General features: G+C 41.7%; 1 protein-coding gene across 6 annotated transcripts in view; it reads left to right on the top strand.

The window, feature by feature from the left end:
• SVOPL (SVOP like) overlaps window positions 1-16,534 on the top strand; it is a 134,673-nt gene that overhangs the window by 19,332 nt on the left and 98,807 nt on the right. For all 6 annotated transcript variants that reach the window (XM_024990678.2, XM_024990677.2, XM_059885576.1 and 3 more), the window contains one exon: window positions 12,118-12,181. In XM_024990678.2, the coding sequence (XP_024846446.1) occupies window positions 12,118-12,181 (64 nt within the window). The remainder of the gene's footprint in view (window positions 1-12,117; window positions 12,182-16,534) is intronic.

The raw sequence follows: 16,534 nt of genomic DNA, 5'->3' as shown, positions 1-16,534 counted from the left end.
TTCATCAAGAGGCTCTTTAGTTCTTCACTTTCTGCCATAAGGGTGGTGTCATCTGCATATCTGAGGTTATTGATATTTCTCTCAGCAATCTTGATTCCAGCTTGTGCTTCTTCCAGCCCAGCGTTTCTCATAATGTACTCTGCATATAAGTTAAATAAGCAGGGTGACAATATATAGCCTTGACATACTCCTTTTCGTATTTAGAACCAGTCTGTTGTTCCATGTCCAGTTCTAACTGTTGCTTCCTGACCCACATACAGATTTCTCAAGAGGCAGGTCAGGTGGTCTGGTATTCCCATTTCTTCTTTTTTTTAATATAAATTTATTTATTTTAATTGGAAGCTAATTACTTTACAATATTGTATTGGTTTTGCAATACATCAACATGAATCCACCATGGGTGTACACATGTTCCCCATCCTGAACCTCCCTCTCACCTCCCTCCCCATACCATCCCTCTGGGTCATCCCAGTGCACCAGCTCTGAGCATCCTGTGCCATGCATTGAACCTGGACTGGCGATCTGTTTCACATATGATATTATACATGTTTCAATGCCATTCTCTCAAATCATCCCACCCTCTCCCTCTCCCACAGAGTCCAAAAGACTGTTTTATAGATCTGTATCTCTTTTGCTGTCTCACATACAGGGTTACTATTCAGTTCAGTGCAGTTCAGTCACTCAGTTGTGTCCGACTCTTTGCGACCCCATGAATCGAAGCACGCCGGGCCTCCCTGTCCATCACCAACTCCTGGAGTTCACTGAGACTCACATCCATCGAGTCAGTGATGCCATCCAGCCATCTCATCCTCTGTCATCCCCTTCTCCTCCTGCCCCCAATCCCTCCCAGCATCAGAGTCTTTTCCAATGAGTCAGCTCTTCACCTGAGGTGGCCAAAGTACTGGAGTTTCAGCTTCAGCATCATTCCTTCCAAAGAAATCCCAGGGCTGATCTCCTTCAGAATAGACTGGTTGGATCTCCTTGTAGTCCAAGGGACTCTCAAGAGTCTTCTCCAACACCACAGTTTAAAAGCATCAATTCTTCGGCGCTCAGCTTTCTTCACAGTTCAACTCTCACATTATTACCATCTTTCTAAATTCCATATATATGCTTTAGTATACTGTATTGGCTATGGTTTTTCCTGTGGTCATGTATGGATTGTATGGGCAGTTCTATTCCAGTTTTTTAAGGAATCTCCACTGTTCTCCATAGTGGCTGTACTAGTTTGCATTCCCACCAACAGTGTAAGAGGGTTCCCTTTTCTCCACACTCTCTCCAGCATTTATTGCTTGTAGACTTTTGGATAGTAGCCATTCTGACTGGCATGAAATGGTACCTCATTGTGGTTTTGATTTGCATTTCTCTGATAATGAGTGATGTTGAGCATCTTTTCATGTGTTTTTTTAGCACCTGTATGTCTTTGGAGAAATGTCTGTTTAGTTCTTTGGCCCATTTTTTGATTGGGTCGTTTATTTTTCTGGAATTGAGCTGTAGGAGTTGCTTGTATATTTTTGAGATTAATTCTTTGTCAATTGCTTCATTTGCTATTATTTTCTCCCATTCTGAAGGCTGTCTTTTCATCTTGCTTATAGTTTCCTTTGTTGTGCAGAAGCTTTTAGTTTTAATTAGGTCCCATTGTTTATTTTTGCTTTTACTTCCAATATTCTGGGAGGTGGGTCATAGAGGATCCTGCTGTGATGTATGTCGGAGAGGGTTTTGCCTATGTTCTCCTAGGAGTTTTATAGTTTCTGGTCTTATATTTAGATCTTTAATCCATTTTGAGTTTGTTTTTGTGTATGGTGTTAGAAAGTGTTCTAGTTTAATTCTTTTACAAGTGGTTGACCAGTTTTCCCAGCACCACTTGTTAAAGAGATTGTCTTTTCTCCATTGTATAGTCTTGCCTCCTTTGTCAAAGATAAGGTGTCCATAGGTGTGTGGGTTTATCTCTGGGCTTTCTATTTTGTTCCATTGATCTATATTTCTGTCTTTGTGCCAGTACCATACTGTCTTGATGACTGTGGCTTTGTAGTAGAGCCTGAAGTCAGGCAGGTTGATTCCTCCAGTTCCATTCTTCTTTCTCAAGATTGCTTTGGCTATTCGAGGTTTTTTGTATTTCCATACAAATTGTGAAATTACTTGTTCTAGCTCTGTGAAAAATACCGTTGGTAGTTTGATAGGGATTGCATTGAATCTATAGATTGCTTTGGGTAATATACTTATTTTCGCTATATTGATTCTTCTGATCCATGAACATGGTATATTTCTCCATCTATTAGTGTCCTCTTTGATTTCTTTCACCAGTGTTTTATAGTTTTATAGATATAGGTCTTGTTTCTTTAGGTAGATATATTCTTAGTATTTTATTCTTTTCATTGTAATGGTGAATGGAATTGTTTCCTTAATTTCTCTTTCTATTTTCTCATTATTAGTGTATAGGAATGCAAGGGATTTCTGTGTGTTGATTTTATATCCTGCAACTTTACTATATTCATTGATTAGTTCTAGTAATTTTCTGGTGGTGTCTTTAGGGTTTTCTACGTAGAGGATCATGTCATCTGCAAACAGTGAGAGTTTTACTTCTTTTCCAATTTGGATTCCTTTTATTTCTTTATCTGCTCTGATTGCTGTGGCCAAAACTTCCAAAACTATGTTGAATAGTAGTGGTGAAAGTGGGCACCCTTGTCTTGTTCCTGACTTTAAAGTGAAAGTGGAAGTGAAGTTGTTCAGTCGTGTCCGACTCTTTGCGACCCCATAGACTGTAGCCCACCAGGCTCCTCCTCAGTCCATGGGATTCTCCACCCAAGAATACTGGAGTGGGTTGCCATTTCCTTCTCCAGGGGATCTTCCCGACCCAGGGATCGAACCCAGGTCTCCCACATTGCAAGCAGACGCTTTAACCTCTGAGCCACGGATAAATATAGCTTTTATTATGTTGAGGTATGTTCCTTCTGTTCCTGCTTTCTGGAGAGTTTTTATCATAAATGGATGCTGAATTTTGTCAAAGGCTTTCTCTGCATCTATTGAGATAATCATATGGCTTTTATTTTTCAGTTTGTTAATGTGGTGTATTACATTGATTGATTTGCAGATATTGAAGAATCCTTGCATCCCTGGGATAAAGCCCACTTGGTCATGGTGTATGATCTTTTAAATGTGTTGTTGGATTCTGATTGATAGAATTTTGTTGAGGATTTTTGCATCTATGTTCATCAGTGATATTGGCCTGTATTCTTTTTATTTGTAGCATCTTTGTCAGGAAATGGCAACCCACTCCAGTATTCTTGCCTGGAGAATCCCATGGACAGGAACCTTGCGGGCTGTAATCCATGGGGTCACAAGAGTCGGACACGACTGAGTGACTTTGACTTGACTTGACTTGTCAGGTTTGGGTATTAGGGTGATGGTGGCCTCATAGAATGAGTTTGGAAGTTTACCTTCCTCTGCAATTTTATGGAAGAGTTTGAGTAGGATAGGTGTTAACTCTTCTCTAAATTTTTTTGTAGAATTCATCTGTGAAGCTGTCTGGACCTGGGCTTTTGTTTGCTGGACGATTTCTGATTAGAGTTTCAATTTCCGTGCTTGTGATGGGTCTGTTAAGATTTTCTATTTCTTCCAGGTTCAGTTTTGGAAAGTTGTACTTTTCTAAGAATTTGTCCATTTCTTCCACGTTGTCCATTTTATTGGCATATAATTGCTGATAGTAGTCTCTTATGATCATTTGTATTTCTGTGTTGTCTGTTGTGATCTCTATTTTCATTTCTAATTTTATTGATTTGATTTTTCTCCCTTTGTTTCTTGATGAGTCTGGCTAATGGTTTGTTAATTTTATTTATCCTCTCAAAGAACCAGCTTTTGGCTTTTTGCTATGGTCTCTTTTATTTCTTTTGCATTTATTTCTGCCCTAATTTTTAAGATTTCTTTTCTTCTACTAACCCTGGGGTTCTTCATTTCTTCCTTTTCTAGTTGCTTTAGGTGTAGAGTTAGGTTATCTATTTGACTTTTTTCTTGTTTCTTGAGGTATGCCTGTATTGCTGTGAAGCTTCCCCTTAGCACTGCTTTTACAGTGTCCCACAGGTTTTATGTTGTTGTGTTTTCATTTTCATTTGTTTCTATGCAAATTTTGATTTCTGTTTTGATTTCTTCTGTGATTTGTTGGTTATTCAGCAGCGTGTTGTTCAGTCTCCATATGTTGGAATTTTTAATAATTTCTCTCCTGTAATTGAGATCTAATCTTACTGCATTGTGGTCAGAAAAATTGCTTGGGAAGATTTCAATTTTTTTGAATTTACCAAGGCTAGCTTTATGGCCCAGGATGTGATCTATCCTGGAGAAGGTTCCGTGTGCGCTTGAGAAAAAGGTGAAATTCATTGTTTTGGGGTGACATGTCCTATAGATATCAATTAGGTCTAACTGGTCTATTGTATCATTTAAAGTTTGTGTTTTCTTGTTAATTTTCTGTTTAGTTGATCTATCCATAAGTGTGAGTGGGGTATTAAAGTCTCCCACTATTATTGTGTTACTGTTAATTTCCCCTTTCATACTTGTTAGCATTTGCCTTACATATTGTGGTGCTCCTATCTTGGGTGCATATATATTTATAATTGTTATATATTCTTATTGGATTGATCCTTTGATCATTATGTAGTGTCCTTTGTCTCTTTTCACAGCCTTTGTTTTAACGTCTATTTTATCTGATATGAGTATTGCTACTCCTGCTTTCTTTTGGTCTCTATTTGCATGGAATATCTTTTTCCAGCCCTTCACTTTCAGTCTGTATGTGTCCCTTGTTTTGAGGTGGGCCTCTTGTAGACAACATATATAGGGGTCTTGTTTTTGTATCCATTCAGCCAGTCTTTGTCTTTTGGTTGGGGCAATCAACCCACTTACATTTAAGATAATTATTGATAAGTATGATCCCATTGCCATTTACTTTGTTGTTTTGGGTTTGAGTTTATACACCCTTTCTGTGTTTCCTGTCTAGAGAAGATCCTTTAGCATTTGTTTGAGAGCTGGTTTTGTAGTGCTGAATTCTCTCAGCTTTTGCTTGTCTGTAAAGCTTTTGATTTCTCCTTCATATTTGAATGAGATCCTTGCTGGGTAAAGTAATCTGGGCTGTAGGTTATTTTCTTTCATCACTTTAAGTATATCTTGCCATTCCTTCCTGGCCTGAAGAGTTTCTATTGAAAGATCAGCTGTTATCCTTATGGGAATCCCCTTGTGTGTAATTTGTTGTTTTTCCCTTGCTGCTTTTAATATTTGTTCTTTGTGCTTGATCTTTGTTAATTTGATTAATATGTGTCTTGGGTGTTTTGCCTTGAGTTGATCCTGTTTGGGACTTTCTGGGTTTCTTGGACTTGTGTGATTATTGGGTGATTATTTCCTTCCCCATTTTAGGGAAATTTTCAACTATTATCTCCTCAAGTATTTTCTCATTGTCTTTCTTTTTGTCTTCTTCTTCTGGGACTCCTATGATTCGAATGTTGGGGCATTTAACATTGTCCCAGAGGTCTCTGAGATTGTCCTTATTTCTTTTAATTCGTTTTTTTTTTTTTTCCCTCTCTATTTATTTCTACCATTCTATCTTCTACCTCACTAATCCTGTCTTCTGCCTCTGTTATTCTACTATTTGTTCCCTCCAGAGTGTTTTTGATATAATTTATTGCATTATTCATTACATATTGACTTTTTTATTTCTTCTAGGTCTTTGTTAAACCTTTCTTGCATCTTCTTAATCCTTGTCTCCAGGCTATTTATCTGTGATTCCACTTTGTTTTCAAGATTTTGGATCATTTTCACTATCATTATTTGGAATTCTTTATCAGGTAGCTTCCCTATCTCTTCCTCTTTTGTTTGGTTTGGCTACACTTATCCTGTTCCTTTTCCTGCTGGGTATTCCTCTATCTCTTCATCTTGTTTATATTTCTGTGTTTGGGGTGGCTTTTTTGTATTCTGGCAGTTTGTGGAGTTCTCTTTGTTGTGGAGTTTCCTCGCTGTGGGTGGGGTTGTAGTACGGGTGGCTTGTCAAGGTTTCCTGGTTAGGGAAGCTTGTGTCAGTGTTCTGGTGGGTGGAGCTGGATTTCTCCTCTCTGGAGTGCAATAAAGTGTCCAGTAATGAGTTATGAGATGTCAATGGGTTTGAAGTGACTTTGGGCAGCCTGTATATTGAAGCTCAGGGCTATGTTCCTGTGTTGCTGGAGAATTTGTGTGGTATGTCTTGCTCTGAAACTTGTTGGCCCTTGGGTGGTACTTGGTTTCAGTGTAGGTATGGAGGAGTTTGATGAGCTCCTGTCGATTAATGTTCCCTGGAGTCAGGAGTTCTCTGGTGTTCTCAGGATTTGGACTTAAGCTTCCCGCTTCTGGTTTTCAGTCTTATTTTTACAGTAGCCTCAAGACTTCTCCATCTATACAGCACCGTTGATAAAACATCTAGGTTAAAGATGAAAAGTTTCTCCACAGTGAGGGACACCCAGAGAGATTTGCAGAGTTACATGGAGAAGAGAAGAAGGAGGAGGGAGATAGAAGTGACCAGGATGAGATGAGGTAGAATCAAAAGAGGAGAGAGCAAGCTAGCCAGTAATCACTTCCTTATGTGTGCTCCACAGTCTGGACCCCTCAGAGATGTTCACGGAGTTATACAGAGAAGAGAAGAGGAAGGAAGGAGACAGAGGTGGCCAGGAGGATAAAGTGAAGTGAAGTGAAGTCACTCAGTCGTGTCTGACTCTTAGCGACCCCACGGACTGCAGCCTACCAGGCTCCTGTGTCCATGGGATTCTCCAGGCAAGAGTACTGGAGTGGGTTGCCATTGCCTTCTCCAATAGGAGGATAAAGGGGAGAATCAAAAGGGGAGAGACAGATCTAGCCAGTAATCAGTTCCCTAAGTGTTCTCCACTGTCTGGAACATACAAAGAGATTCACAGAGTTGGGTAGACAAGAGAAGGGGGAGGGAGGAGATAGAGGCGACCTGGTTGAGAAAAAGGAGAGTCCAAAGGGGTAGAGAGCAGTCAAGCCAGTAATCTCACTCCCAAGGAAAAATGGGTACTGAAGATTGGGTTCTTAAAGGTACAAAATTGATAACAAATACCAAAAAGCAAAGATTAAGAATCTAGAGTAGAGGTTGTATTTTCAAAAATTCAATATTATAGAAAAAAAAGTTACAAAAATTATTTTATATATATATATATATATATATATATATATATATATATATGAAGTTTGCTTTAAAAATTAGGGTCTCTCTCTCTCTTTTTTTTATTTTTTGCAAAGTAATCAGTTCAGTTCAGTTCAGTAGCTCAGTCGTGTCTGACTCTTTGCGACCCCATGAATTGCAGCATGCCAGGCCTCCCTGTCCATCACCAACTCCCAGAGTTCACTCATACTCAACGTCCATCGACTCTGTGATGCCATCCAGCCATCTCATCCTCTGTCGTCCCCTTCTTCTCCTGCCCCCAATCCCAGCACTGGAATCTTTTCCAATGAGTCAACTCTTTGCATGAGGTGGCCAAAGTACTGGAGTTTCAGCTTTAGCATCATTCCCTTCAAAGAAATCCCAGGGCTGATCTCCTTCAGAATGGACTGGTTGGATCTCCTTGCAGTCCAAGGGACTCTCAAGAGTCTTCTCCAACACCACAGTTCAAAAGCATCAATTTTTCAGTGCTCAGCTTTCTCCACAGTCCAACTCTCACACACATACATGGCCACTGGAAAAACCATAGCCTTGACTAGATGGACCTTTGTTGGCAAAGTAATGTCTTTGCTTTTGAATATGCTATCTAGGTTGGTCATAACTTTCCTTCCAAGGAGTAAGCATCTTTTAATTTCATGGCTGCAGTCACCGTCTGCAGTGATTTTTGAGCCCCCCAAAATAAAGTCTGACACTGTTTCCACTGTTTCCCCATCTATTTCCCATGAAGTGATGGGACCAGATGCCATGATCTTCATTTTCTGAATATTGAGCTTTAAGACAACTTTTTCAGTCTCCACTTTCACTTTCATCAAGAGGCTTTTTAGTTCCTCTTCACTTTCTGCCGTAAGGGTGGTGTCATCTGCATATCTGAGGTTATTGATATTTCTCCTGGCAATCTTGATTCCAGCTAATAGTAGGTTATAAAAATGAAAATTAAAGGAGTAATAGAGGGCTTAAAAATAAAAAAAAATTTAAAAAATTAAAGAATGATAGTAAGTATAGTAAAAATATATCTAGGACTTTCTCTGGTGGTGTTGTGGGCAGTGTGGGGTCAGTTCATTTTCAGATAGTTCCTTGATGAGGCTTATATTTCTCAAGATCTATAGGCCCCTTCCTATGTAGTTGGTGCTATCTACAGGGTTTTAATCTATTGCACCTGTCACTTCCAAGATGTTCCCTCAGTTTTAGCTTCTTCTGTTTGCTGGTCTCTTCAGTGTCTAATGTCTGCCCTCTTGCAAGGGGCCGGTGGTGGACGCTTTTTTAGGGTCACTTGTTCAGTCGTGCTGTGGGGAGGGAGGGACGCTGCAAACAAATACTGGTGTGTGCTCACAGTGTCTCGGCCACACTGGGTTTGCCCCCGCTCACGGTGTGTGTGCTTTCCCTGTCTACACTGCTTAGGCTCTAGGTTACTCTGCTGGGAACTGTCTGAGGCCTGCCCTCGGTTTTACGCACTTCCCAAGTCTAAGCCACTCAGGTTCAGGTACTTGGGTAGTCCTCAGAGGTGCAGACTCGGTTGGGCCTGCGTTTTGTGCCCTTCCAAGGTCCAAGCAGCTCAGGTGACGAGGTGTTTGGTGAGTGCGGTCGCTGTGACTTATCGTCTTCCCCATCCCTGCCACTTGGTTTTCTGGGTGTACAACCTGCGCACCTTCTCAGGCGGATGTTGACCATCCAGAATCCCAAGGAGTCTTGGTTAGGAATGAAGCCTGCTTGCAGTTTGGTAGATAATGCCTCTCTGGGGCCGTGATTGCCCTCTTCTGGCTCTGGCTGCCCTCACCTGCCTGTTACCAGAAGGGGATGGGCCAGTCTGCAGGTGGGTAGCTCTGCTCAGTCCTTTGTTCTGTGAGTGAGCCTTGCAGTGTCTTAGGTTAGGGCTTTTTGCGAGGTAGCTATCCCACAGTCTGGTTTGCTGTCCGGAGTTAGTTCCCTCAGATTGCCCTCGGGGCATTCAGGCCTGGTCCTTACTCTAAGCAATGCAGCCCGTGCCTCCCTGCCCAGCCCCCGCGTGCTAGTGGTGGATGCGGGCGTCTGTACTGTTTCTCTGCTGGGGGAGTTACCATTAGGCTCGTAATCTGTGGGTTTAAATTATTTATTTATTTTTCCTCCCAGTTATGTTGCTCTCTGTGGTTCCAAGGCTCGCCACAGACTCGGCAGTAAGAGTGTTTCCTGTGTTTGGAAACCTCTCTTTTTTTACACTCCCTTCCCAGGACGGAGCTCCGTCCCTACCACTTTTGTCTCTCTTTTTATCTTTTATAGTTTTTCCTACCTCCTTTCTAAGACAATGGGCTGCTTTTCTGGGTGCCTGATGTCCTCTGCTGGCATTCAGAAGTTGTTTTGTGGGTTTTTCTGAGTGTTCAAATGTTGTTTTGATCAATTTGTGGGGGAGAAAGTGGTCTCCCTCCCCTATTCCTCCGCCATCTTCTGGTATTCCCATTTCTTTCAGAATTTTCCACAGTTTATTGTGATCCACACAGGCTAAGGCTTTGGCATTGTCAATAAAGCAGAAATAGATGTTTTTCTGGAACTCTCTTGCTTTTTTGATGATCCAATGGATGTTGGCAATTTGATCTCTCGTTCCTCTACCTTTTCTAAAACCAGGTTGAACATCTGGAAGTTCATGACTCATGTATTGTTGAAGCCTGGCTTGGAGAATTTTGAGCGTTACTTTGCTGGCGTGTGAGTAGAGTGCAATTGTGCAGTAATTAGAACATTCTTTGGCATTACCTTTCTTTGGGATTGGAATGAAAACTGACCTTTTCCAGTCCTGTGGCCACTGCTGAGTTTTCTAATTTGAGTGCAGCACTTTCATAGCATCATCTTTTAGGATTTGAAATAGCTCAACTGAAATTCCATCACCTCTACTAGCTTTGTTTGTATTGATGCTTCCTAAGGCCCACTTGACTTCAGATTCCAGGATGTCTGGCTCTAAGTGAGTGATCATACCATTGTGATTATCTGGGTCATGAAGATCTTTTTTGTATAGTTCTTTTGTGTATTCTTGCCGCCTCTTCTTAACATTTGCTTCTGTTAGCTCCATACCATTTCTGTCCTTTATTGAGCCCATCTTTGCATGAAATGTTCCCTAGGTATCTCTAATTTTCTTGAAGAGATCTCTAGTATTTCCCATTCTATTGTTTTCCTCTATTTCTTTGCATTGATGACTGAGGAAGGCTTTCTTATCTCTCCTTGCTATGCTTTGGAACTCTGCATTCACATGGATATATCTTTCCTTTTCTCCTTTGCTTTTTGCTTCTTTTCTTTTCACAGATGTTTGTAAGGCCTCCTCAGACAGCCATTTTGCTCTTTTGCATTTCTTTTTCTTAGGGATAGTCTTGATCCCTATCTCCTGTATAATGTCACGAACTTCCTGATAATTTATCAGGTATCCTGATAGTTTATCAGGTACTCTGTCTATCAGATCTATCTAGTCCCTTAAATTTATTTCTTATTTCCACTGTATAATCATAAGGGATTTGATTTAGGTCATACCTGAATGGTCTAGTGGTTTTTCCTACTTTCTTCAATTTAAGTCTGAATTTGGCAATAAGGAGTTCATGGTCTGAACCACAGTCAGCTCCTGCTCTTGTTTTTGCTGTCTGTATAGAACTTCTCCAACTTTGACTGCAAAGAATATAATCAATCTTATTTTGGTGTTGACCACATGGTGATGTCCATGTGTAGAGTCTTCTCTTGTGATGGTTAGATAGCATCATCAAATCAATGGACATGAATCTGAGAAAATTCCATGAGACAGTGAAGGAAATGGGAGTCTGGCATGCTACATTTTGTGGGGTTGCAGAGTCGAATACAACTTAGCAACTGAATGATGCTCCTAGGACATAGCTGTGTTCACCAGCCTGGAAGCTCTCTGAATCCTGTTTGTTAGGGATTTTTATGGAGGTTTCCTCATGTAGGCATAATTGATTATTAATTAGTTTTCCAGCCTCTCTCTTCTCTTCAGAGGAGGGGGGATAGGGCTGAAAATTCCAAGATTCTAATCATGCCTTAGTGTTTGAAGACCAGCCACCATCTAGGATGCATCAAGCATCACCTCCTTGGAATAAATGATGCGCCTATCATCCAGGAAATCCCAAGGTTTTCAGGAACTCTGTGTCGGGGACTGGCGTCAAAGACCAAATATTAGCAGGAACCAGGGCTTTCCAGGGGCTTACCTTATAACTCAGTTGCTAAAGAATCTGCCTGCATTGCAGGAGACCTGGGCTCTGCTACAGTCCATGGGGTTGCAAGAGTTGGACACAACTTAGCGACTAAACCACCACCAGGGCTTCCCTAGTGGCTCAGATGGTAAAGAATCTGCCTGCATCTCAGAAGACCTGGGTTTGATCCCTGGGTCAGGAAGATCTCCTGGAGAAGGGAATGGCATCCCACTCCAGTATTCTTGCCTGGAGAATCCCATGGACAGAGGAGCCTGACAGGCTGTGGTCTGTGGGGTTGTAAAGAGTTGGACATGAGTGAGCATCTTTCACTTTCAGGGACAGAGACCAACATATGTATTTCTATCATTTTACAGTGATGAAATTTTTTTCTGAATTGTTTATCAAAGAAACAAGAAAAATTATGATTTTTTTTTTGTTAAAGAAATGTTTGTTTAATTTTCGCTGTGCTGGGTCTTCATTGCTTTGTGCAGGCTTTCTCTAGTTGTGAGCAGGCATCACTGTTGTGGTGCTCGGGATTCTCACTGTGGTGGCTTCTCGAGTTGCAGAGCATGGACTCTAGGCACGCAGCAGTTGTGGCACGTGGGCATAGTTGCCCTGCAGAATGTGGAATCTTCCTGGACCAGGGATTGAACCTGTGTCCCCTGCACTGGCAGGTGGATTCTTCTCCACTGTGCCACCAGGGAAGTCCAATGACTGTTTTATAAGATGAGTTATTTGGCTTTATGAAAGCATAATTGTGTTTCCCCCCTTCCTGTTTAGGCTAATCATAAAGACGGAATTCTTGCCTACAAAATATCGAGGCTACATGCTCCCCTTGTCTCAGGTGAGTGAAGCCAAATTCTACCCAGTCTTCAGATCCCAGTTTTTCTCCTGGTCGGTTGATGGTCCTTTGATCAGCACACTCCTGGTACTTGGTACCAGCCAGAAAGCATTAGGGATGCTTGACCACAAAGGCCATTTCCAAGGCTTTCTGAGCCAGGACTTCTATCATCCATTAATCCAGCAGCAGCATTTAGAGCACAGTAACCCCTTCCCCAGGAAACAGTCCACTGGCTGGTTTCACTAGAATGACAGCTGCTCAGGAATGCATCTGGTGTGAACTTTCTCTCCCCATTGAGTCTTCAGTGGAGGCACACTCTCAGCACCCCTTCTAGAGTCTCCCTTGTGGACAGTAGTGTGCATAACTGGCCCGTGCCTGTGAGCGCTTTTGTAATCTCCTCCTCCCAGCTGAGCCGTTTCCCCAGGTGAGAAGATGAGGATGTCTCCCACCGCTCCTCAGACCCCTGCTGGCTACTGACTAGAGGTTTTGCATCCAGAAGCTCCATCAGTCTAGGTGCCCTTGTACCATCTTTGATGTCATCCTTATCCTAAAGCCCTGACTTTCAGAGGACCCAGGAAGGTGATGACCCTTCCCACTGAAAAATATATTAATATATTTGGCGATGAATAAAGCAGTAGGAGAATATTTAAAATTTTATTTTTGATTTTTCTGACACTAAATTTAGACAACAACAATAAAAAATGTAGGCAAACAAATGCTAACACTTTATATCCCTCCCAGCTTTCTGCTTATTTTTGTCAAGATAAATGCCCACACTTTCAATAGTTAGGGGTTGGGTTTTACACTGAATGTTATTTAATAGATATGATCTGGTTCAGGCTCACCTGTGGACATTTTCTCTTCCATCTACTTCCATTGCTTTTGTCATGATCCCGTGTCATGACATTGTCTTATCTTCTCATTGCTGGTTTTATTTTCCGGGTCTTTTGGGGTCATCTAATTGATGAATCCAATGGTTTTAGGTGGCTAATGGGTTGGCCGAAAAGTTCTTTTGGGTTTCCCATAACATTGCAAGGGAAAAACCGAACAAACTTTTTGATGTTTCTTTGCACCACCCGCCCCTCCCCGCCCCAAAATATTTACCTACAATGAAGAGCATATTCTTACTACTGAGCTACCACAGAAGTCCTGGTGCAGTGCCTAACAGCAAATCCTGTTGCCTTTACCTCCAAAACATGTGCCAAATCCATCAAACAGGAAAAAAAATTTTTTTTTTCTTATCATTTCACTACTAAAATCTTTTTCAGTGCCACATATGCTGTTACCTGGTCTGCTACAGTGGCTTCTTACTGGCCTTCTTTTTTTTTCTTACTGGCCTTCTTACACATTGCTTTTTCAGAAAGATCATCCCTGATCACACAAGTCATTCTCACATTACTTTTTTCTTTTATAGCTCTTACCACTTTCTGAAATATTCTTGCTGTTTTAAAAATAGACTTCCTTGGTGATGAAATAGTTACCCTGTAAGTGGCCCCCCAAAGGGTCTTTTAAAGTATTATCTTCTCTCCATCTCTGTGAGGTGGAATGGAGTTACCATCTATTCTTCATCTTCCACTAGGAAAATAATGTTCACGATAACACTCGGACCTGTTTTAATTCCCAACTCATGAGGGTGGCTGCCATGCTCTTTGTTGATATAAAATAATCTCAAGATAAATTTTTCAGGACAGAAAGCAGAATTGAGAAATATTTATACTATGTTACCATTTTAAGCAAAGAACAAAATGTATCCTCATTAGCTTGTATATGTTTAGAACAGGGGAGGTTCTTGACATTGTACAGGAGACAGGGATCAAGACCATCCCCAGGGAAAAGAAAAGCAAAAAACCAAAATGGCTGTCTGGGGAGGGCTTACAAATAGCTGTGAAATGAAGAGAAGCAAAAAGCAGAGGAGAAAAGGAAAGATATAAGCATCTGAATGCAGAGTTCCAAAGAATAGCAAGGAGAGATAAGAAAAGCCTTCCTCAGGGATCAATGCAAAAGAAATAGAGGAAAACAACAGAATGGGAAAGACTAGAGATCTCTTCAAGAAAATTAGAGATACCAAGGGACCATTTCATGCAAAGATGGGCTCGATAAAGGACAGAAATGGTATGGACCTAACAGAAGCAGAAGATATTAAGAAGAGGTGGCAAGAATACACAGAAGAACTGTATAAAAAAGATCTTCACGACCCAGATAATCACGATGGTGTGATCACTCACCTAGAGCCAGACATCCTGGAATAGGTCTAAGGTCAAGTGGGCCTTAGAAAGCATCACTATGAACAAAGCTAGTGGAGGTGATGAAATTCCAGTGAAACTATTTCAAATCCTGAAGGCTGATGCTGTGAAAGTGCTGCACTCAATATGCCAGCAAATGTGGAAAACTCAGCAGTGGCCACAGGACTGGAAAAGGTCAGTTTTCATTCCAATCCCAAAGAAAGGTAATACCAAAGAATGCTCAAACTACCGCACAATTACACTCATCTCACATGCTAGTAAAGTAATGCTCAAAATTCTCCAAGCCAGACTTCAACAATACGTGAACCGTGAACTTCCAGATGTTCAAGCTGGTTTTAGAAAAGGCAGAGGAACCAGAGATCAAATTGCCAACATCTGCTGGATCATGGAAAAAGCAAGAGAGTTCCAGAAAAACATCTATTTCTGCTTTATTGACTATGCCAAAGCCTTTGACTCTGTGGATCACAATAAACTGGAAAATTCTGAAAGAGATGGGAATACCAGATCACCTGACCTGCCTCTTGAGAAACCTATATGCAGGTCAGGAAGCAACAGTTAGAACTGGACATGGAACAACAGACTTGTTCCAAATAGGAAAAGGAGTATGTCAAGGCTGTATATTGTCACCCTGCTTATTTAACTTATATGCAGAGTACATCATGAGAAATGCTGGGCTGGAAGAAGCACAAGCTGGAATCAAGATTGCCGGGAGAAATATCAATAACCTCAGATATGCAGATGACACCACCCTTATGGCAGAAAGTAAAGAAGAACTAAAGAGCCTCTTGATGAAAGTGAAAGAGGAGAGTGAAAAAGTTGGCTTAAAGCTCAACATTCAGAAAATGAAGATCATGGTATCCGGTCCCATCACTTCATGGCAAATAGATGGGAAAACAGTGCAAACAGTGGCAGATTTATTTTTCTGGGCTCCAAAATCACTGCAGATGGTGACTGCAGCCATGAAATTAAAAGACGCTTACTCTTTGGAAGGCAAGTTATGACCAACCTAGATAGCATATTGAAAAGCAGAGACATTACTTTGCTAACAAAGGTCCGTCCAGTCAAGGCTATGGTTTTTCCTGTGGTCATGTATGGATGTGAGAGTTGGACTGTGAAGAAAGCTGAGTGCTGAAGAATTGATGCTTTTGAACTGTGGTGTTGGAGAAGACTCTTGAGAGTCCCTTGGACTTCAAGGAGATCCACCCAGTTCATCCTAAAGGAAATTAGTCCTGGGTGTTCATTGGAAGGACTGATGCTGAAGCTGAAACTCCAGTACTTTGGCCACCTCATGCAAAGAGTTGACTCATTTTAAAAGACCCTGATTCTGGGAGGGATTGGGGGCAGGAGGAGAAGGGGACGCCAGAGGATGAGATGTCTGGATGGCATCACCGACTCGATGGGCGTGAGTTTGAGTGAACTCTGGGAGATGGTGATGGACAGGGAGGCCTGGTGTGCTGCTATTCATTGGGTCGCAAAGAGTTGGACACGACTGAGTGTCTGAACTGAACTGAGAACAGCTTCAGAAGGATGGAAGAAACTGGTGATACTGGTTTCTTCTGAGAAGAGGAACTGGATGGAAGGAAACTGGGAGAAAAGAGGAATCCATTTGCAGTGCTCTCCTTTGTACCTTGAGTTATGAACCAGTGACTGCATTTATTCAAGAAAAGAAAGTCCATGTCTTGGGCCTGAGGTGTTTTTAAACTTTGATGGCATTGCTGTCCCCCTGTCTTGCTGAGCCTCCTACCTGTAGACAAGCAAACGGAGTCATGGAGAAGTGATTAACTTCACCAATTCATCCAGTCCTGGAGGTGGGGCCGCTCCTCAAGCAAAGCCTCTGTCCCATCTCATCCTCTTACAATGCAGGTTGAGGCGCTCCTGGAGTGGGGGTATGGAGTGCATGTAATCCAGTTCAGTTGCTCAGTTGTGTCTGACTCTTTATGACTCCACGGACTGCAGCACGCCAGGCTTCCCTCTCTGTTACCAACTCCCTGAGCTTACTCAAACTCATGTCCATCAAGCTGGTGATACCATCCAACAATCTCATCCTCTGTCATCCCCTTCTCCTCCTGCCTTCAATCTTTCCCAGCATCAGGGTCTTTTCCAACGCGTCAGT

This window comes from Bos taurus, chromosome 4 (assembly GCF_002263795.3).
Source record: "Bos taurus isolate L1 Dominette 01449 registration number 42190680 breed Hereford chromosome 4, ARS-UCD2.0, whole genome shotgun sequence".
NCBI lineage: Eukaryota > Metazoa > Chordata > Mammalia > Artiodactyla > Bovidae > Bos > Bos taurus.
Note: the sequence above shows the minus strand (reverse complement) of the source record. Positions and strands in the feature narration are given on the sequence as shown.